Source organism: Caenorhabditis briggsae (assembly GCF_000004555.2).
Source record: "Caenorhabditis briggsae AF16 supercontig from assembly CB4, cb25.NA_284, whole genome shotgun sequence".
Lineage (NCBI taxonomy): Eukaryota > Metazoa > Nematoda > Chromadorea > Rhabditida > Rhabditidae > Caenorhabditis > Caenorhabditis briggsae.
Window position 1 is genome coordinate 1 of NW_025543364.1, and position 6,127 is coordinate 6,127.

Genomic DNA, 6,127 nt, shown 5'->3' on the forward strand with positions numbered 1-6,127 from the left:
AATTTTCCTCTTTTTTCCGGCTTTTTTATTCCCAGATTTTTCCAGAAGAAATGGAGACTTCAACGACTACATATGACGATGGCAAACCGATTTTTTCCGAATTCTGAAAATTTAACAAGACTGATTCTGTATGATTTTATGAATTTGTTGTTGTAAGTTTTTTTTTTCAAAACTCTGAATTTCTGAAACTCTGAATTCCAGTTTCAAAAATTCAACAATTTGAAATCAAAAATTGAGACATTTTTTGAAACTAAAATTTGAAATTGCAGTTTTTGCATTCCCAAAAATTGGTCAGATACATCATTCTCAGCCTTTTTCCAGCTAATTTCTTGTAACTTTTGGTTTTCACAACAGTTTTTTTCTTGCTGGACCATTTCTTGTTTTCAATCTGGCTGTTTCTCCCCCTTCACTTTTACAATCAAAAATCAGTAGAAAATTTTGGAATTGAATTGGAAAAAATCTTGTTTTTCACAAAAATCTGTAACCTCTGAATCTGTAAGATGTCACGAAAAATAATGATAATGACGAAAAATAATAGTGAGAAAAACAAAATTTCTCATTTTTTTTCGAAACAAGCCAAAAATCTGCTTCCGGTATAACGAAGAAAAGCAGCAATGTCTTCTAATATAGATTATCAAGATTATTCATTATCGATTTTTAAAAACCTTCCAAAACCATTGAAGGTTCTTGTTATTGGGTTTTTTGTGTGAGTTTTTTTTTGTTGCTTAAACAAATCTCAGATTTTCAGAATTTTCAATTTTTGATTTTTCTAATTTCTGAAGTCTTGGAAATTCTTAATTATTCGAATTTTTCAATTTCCGGTTTTCTAAATTTTTTGAATTTTAGAATTTCCAGATTTCTGACTTCTCAAATTTTCAAATTTCCAGATTCATTGACGACAACTTTGATAAATTGGCTTTTGTATTCTCTTCAATTGGAATAATTTGTAACGTTTTCCATATTTTAATACTTTCCAAAAAATCGATGAGAGTTTTTACTGTAAATATATTCCTTCTTGGAATTGGAATTTGGGACTTGATTCGAATGATTTGTGAAATTTATCTTGTTTGGCCAACGATTTCCGCAATGTATATACGAAATTCAGATATTCCTGGTGAATGGTATTATCATATTTATCTCCGATAGAAGCCTTCTTTATACGCCCACTTTGAGCTCAATTATCTCGGTTCCTATAAAAGATATCAAAATTTTGTCAACTGATAAAATATTGGGGATAATATGATAAATAAATTATCAATTGACAGATGTTAGATATCACTTACAAGAACCGAGATAACTGAGCTCAAAGTGCACATATAGGGTGGGCTTCTATTTGAGAATTTACGAGGAATCGACATCTGTGTGTCTGTGTGTCCCGATGATTTCAATTTTTCAGCCTAGGACCAGATTATTATCTGACTTTGGTTGCTTTTTTATTTTGTGTCCCTACGAGAACAATGGCTGTGCAAATGTCTGTATGGTATGGTGTTACTATAGCCTTGTTGAGAGCATTGGTTATGAGAAATCCGATGAATTTGAGGTGAGGACACACACAGACACACAGACAGATTTTTTTTACAAATTTTTTTCAGAATTTCCTCCCTAGCAGAATCCAAAAATGGAATTCGAGTATTGCTTATCATAACGTTTCTATATTCTCCATTTTGGATAATTGGATATTTCCAAAATTACATTGATGAATTTGAGGTGTGGATTCCACCACCCTACTGCTCAAATCTTGTAGAAAACTACACCAGAATGGAATATATTATCAAAGATATCAAAATATTTGGACTGAAAGAAGAAGACATTTATCAGAAATCGTTGGTAGCTCGAGGAATTCTATGCGAACTAATTCCATGTATTCTACTTCCAATTTTCACATTTTTATTGATTTTTGAACTACAAAAAGCGAGGAAATCGGCCATGGGAAATTCTACAATTGATCGAGATCGATCCACAAAATTGGTTATTGGGATTACTGTAACATTTCTAATTTCTTATGGACCATTAGCAATATGCCACCTTGTCGAATTTTATTTTTTTGAGCACGATAAATTAGTGTGAGTTTTGAAAAAGAAGCTTTAACTTTGAATTCAGAATACAAAGTTTTTCAGATTCGTCACCAGAAGACTATCCCTATTCTTCAAATTGCTCACAATTTTAAATGGAATTTTTCATTTTCTGTTTTGCTTTTTTATGTCATATGCTTATCGAAAAACTGCGAAAGAATTATTACGTATTAAAGAAAAAACCCAAATTAATTTAGTGAACGTTTCGTCGATTAATAAATGAAATAAAAATATTTGGCTTTTTTTAAAGAATCTATATCTCGTTTCCTGTAACAGATATCAAGAAGTGGTCAACTCATAAAATGTTAGTGATAACAAGCTTAACATTTTATCCGTTAACCACTTTTTGATATCTTTCAGAGGAACCAAGATATACCGATTGCATACATAAAGGCGAGGATGACAGTTGTACGCAGAGTGACATTAAGCGTTGTGCACCGTCACGGTAGAATGCATAACCTGGCTACAAAAATCCTACAAAAAATCTTCTGTCTTGACTTCTGGGATACATGAGAGGGATTATATACGAATCGGGGATAGATGGAATTCGGGGGCGGGATTTACATAAAATGCTGACACATGGTGATAAATGTTGACGGAATAGATAATGGAATAGGAAGAATATACTTAGAGAGGATGGTGATCACGCAGAGCCGCTGTCTGGAGCTTCCGCAGCAGTGGGGGCGATGGAAATCCTCATTGAAATTTGGAATGATTCAGGGTTTAGCGCCTGTCTTGATCTCTTAGAGCCATTATGACACAAGAGGGAATGGTATTTCATGATTGTGGCAAAGTCCCGAGAGAAAGGCACGCCATGGTGCGAAGGAATCCGACTACAAGCAGTGGCACTGATTACCATGGAGAATCCAGTAACAAGAGGCTTTCAGACCCTTACAAAATTGTTTCAGTTTGAAACTGTTCTTGAGTATGAAATTGGAAATTCAGTTTTTTTCTGAAAATATACTTTTCATTGAATTTCAGAAATATCTTGTTTTTTATACAATTTATTTTGTTTCCGAGCGTTTTTTTTCTGAGAATCAAAAACGAATTTTGCTAGTTTTAGTCAAGGAAGAATGAAAGTTTTGGAAGTTTGTTGATAATTTTATTTCTATGATTTTAAATTTAACATTTCTTATCTTTTTACTGTATTTTTTAATGTTTCCGGTCGTTTTTTTGGTAATACCGTAAACCTGTATTAGAAGGGCCCAAGGGTCCTCCGAGAGGAGCTTGGAAAAATAGAAGGGCCGGCCCTTCTAATACAGGTTTTACGGTATCTTGAGATTTTATTTTTAATTACGGATTTTTTCCCAATTTCTACATTTTCTGTTTTTTAAAATCTAATTTCCGATATTTTCTGCGATTCTGAATTTCAGTTTTTCAATACTTTCTGAATGCCAGAACTTTTGGAATTTCAGACTTTCTAATTTTCAAAAGTTTGAATATAGGAAATTTCTGGGTATCCGAATTTTAGAATTGCTGAATTCCTGAAATTACTGATTTTTATATTATTCAGTTTTTTTTTCAGATTTTCGGATTTTTAGATTTTCCTATGAAATAACAAAAAGGTATACAATAATAACACCAGGAACTTGAATACCTGCAGGGAAAAAACGAATTCGGGTGAACATTTGTTTTTTTTTTCAGTTTTCCCATAATTTTTTCAACAAGAGTCTAGAAAATTCTCATTCTAAAGTGATTTCCCGTTCTATTGTTTTCATTTTTTTTTCAGTCAAAATAATCTCGAAAAAAAAATGGTGACAATTTGATTATGATTTCTGTCATACTCTATTGTTTTTGAGAAATAAAAAATAATTGGCAATCAAAAAACTCGATTTCCTCATTTCCTTTTACCTGGAATCCGTTGACTTCCGTTCTATTTTTTTCGATTTTTTAACAATTCAAAGAAAATGGAAACAAGTACGACGATTTTGGACCAAGCGAATTATTGGTTTCCTGACTCGGAGGATAAATTATTCTTGAGAAATGTTGTCCAAGTTTTTGAGTTAGTTATTTCAATCTCAGAAAATCAGAAAATCTGAAATTCTGAACTTCCAAAGTTCTGAAATTACAGAATTCTGAAATTTTGAAATTCAAAATTTCGAAAATTCAAAAATTCAATATTTTTTGGTTTCAGATTCATCGCCCATCCAACGATTCAAATTCAATTCTACATTGCTATAATTGGTCTAATTATTACATTTTTTCATTTAATAATTTTAAAAAGAAAATCGATAATGACAACATCTGTAATTTCAATTATGATTGGAATTGGTCTTTGTGATTTTGTTGCAATGATTGCGACAATCATTTATTCTTGGATTATTTATAATGAGGATGATGATAATCCATGGTAAGTGCGCTCTATTGAGAACTCGAACTTTTTGAATTTTCGGGATTTTGAATTTTCAAATTTGCAAAATGGATTCTTTGAAATTTGAAATTTTGAATTTTTTGAATTTTTTTTGAATTTCGAAAAATTGGAAAAATTCTTAAAATTCTAAAATTCTAAAATTCTAAAATTCTAAAATTCTAAAATTCTAAAATTCTAAAATTCTAAAATTCTAAAATTCTAAAATTCTAAAATTCTAAATCCACAAATGCAACATGTCAGCATTTCCAGCCTCCGTCCATTCTCCGAAAACCAATTGTACATTTTTTGGATTTTCATAAATATTCGAGAACTTGTCCGAAGAACTTCCACATGGCTAGGAGTGCTCCTAGCCCTTGTCAGATATATAAATTTAAAATTTTGCACCCAAACGAAATTCCAACACTATGCATTCCCCTTATACGGTTTCCGTTCCTCTATTAATTGTTTTCTGGCCAGTATCCCCTTTTCCATAATCTATTATTTTCGTTATAATATTATTTACAATGGCAACTGGAATCCACCGAAAGATTGTGGAATTGTGAATAACGAAACGACTCCAGTACCTTCATATATTCAAATTCCATCTGCTCTGTTTACAGAATTCAATGGGATTTTTGGGAAAATTTATATGTTTTTAAATGGAGTTGCTTCCAAAATTTTACCATGTATTTTGTTGCCATTGTTGACTTTTTTATTGATTAATGAGATCAAAAAAACGGATCGAGGGAGGATGATGACTGGAAGTTTTATGAAAAAGAGAAAGTGAGTTTTACCATGGTGGTCTAGAAAATCCGAAAGTTAGGCCACTATGTTAAATTTGCCTTGAAATTACATCCGAGGAATATCAGGTCATTTTCAGGTAATAAAAAATAATGGCCTAGAAAACCCAACTTGCTAAAGTTCGGCCACTATATAAATATGGCCTAGAAAACATAAAAATATCCGATCATTTCTAGGGCATTTACTATGATGGCCTAGAAAACTCAAATTACAAAAGTTAGTTCAACATATTAAAATGGTCTAGAAAACCTATAAGGCCAATATCGGGTCATTTCTAGGCCATTTAGTATGGTGACCTAGAAAACCCGACTCACAAAAGTTAGGCCATCATGTTAAAATTGCCTAGAAAACACATCTGGTACCTTTTAAGCGATTTTTGACCATAACCAACAGTCGCCTAGATAAGCCATGCTGAGAAAGTTAGGCCACCAATAGAATTTGGGCTAAAAATCGTTGGTGGCCTAGAAAACCCAAATTGGAAAAGTTAGGCCATCATGTTAAAGTTGCCTAGAAAATACACCAGATGAATATCAGGTCATTTCTATGCCAAAAAAAATTGGTGGTCTGAAAAATCTGAAAGCGGGGCCACCATGGCCTAAAAAACACGTTGACAAAGTTAGGCCACAGGGCCTGTTCTTCTGAAAGTATATTTATATTTTTTCAGAGCCGACAAAACGACATCGCTTGTAATTTTCATGACATGCACATTTTTCATCGTCGAGTTTCCCTCTGGAATTGTTGTGGTACTCCAGGTGGCATTCACCGAACTTGGATATTTGTAAGCGCTTTTAATGCCGCGTTCAAAGTTGATTTCCAGAAGTGATTTCCTGGAAAAACGCTGTCCAAAGCTGCGATTGTTTTCCAGATTTACAGCAACAGTAAGCTACTGTATCACTCGTTTTGA

The 6,127-nt window shown here is 32.6% G+C and overlaps 2 protein-coding genes across 2 annotated transcripts; both read left to right on the forward strand.

Moving 5' to 3' along the window:
* Positions 1 to 984: 984 nt before the first annotated feature.
* Positions 985 to 2,295, forward strand: CBG24951 (the record flags this gene model as incomplete). Its single annotated transcript, XM_002648564.2, has 4 exons — positions 985 to 1,121; positions 1,397 to 1,540; positions 1,593 to 2,063; positions 2,118 to 2,295. The coding sequence occupies 4 exons, from the start codon at positions 985 to 987 to the stop codon at positions 2,293 to 2,295; spliced, it is 930 nt and encodes a 309-aa protein (XP_002648610.2).
* A 1,684-nt stretch (positions 2,296 to 3,979) lies between these two features.
* CBG24952 lies at positions 3,980 to 6,005 on the forward strand (the record flags this gene model as incomplete). The annotated part of the gene is made up of 4 exons (XM_002648565.2): positions 3,980 to 4,074; positions 4,207 to 4,422; positions 4,693 to 5,205; positions 5,888 to 6,005. The coding sequence occupies 4 exons, from the start codon at positions 3,980 to 3,982 to the stop codon at positions 6,003 to 6,005; spliced, it is 942 nt and encodes a 313-aa protein (XP_002648611.2).
* Positions 6,006 to 6,127: the final 122 nt, after the last annotated feature.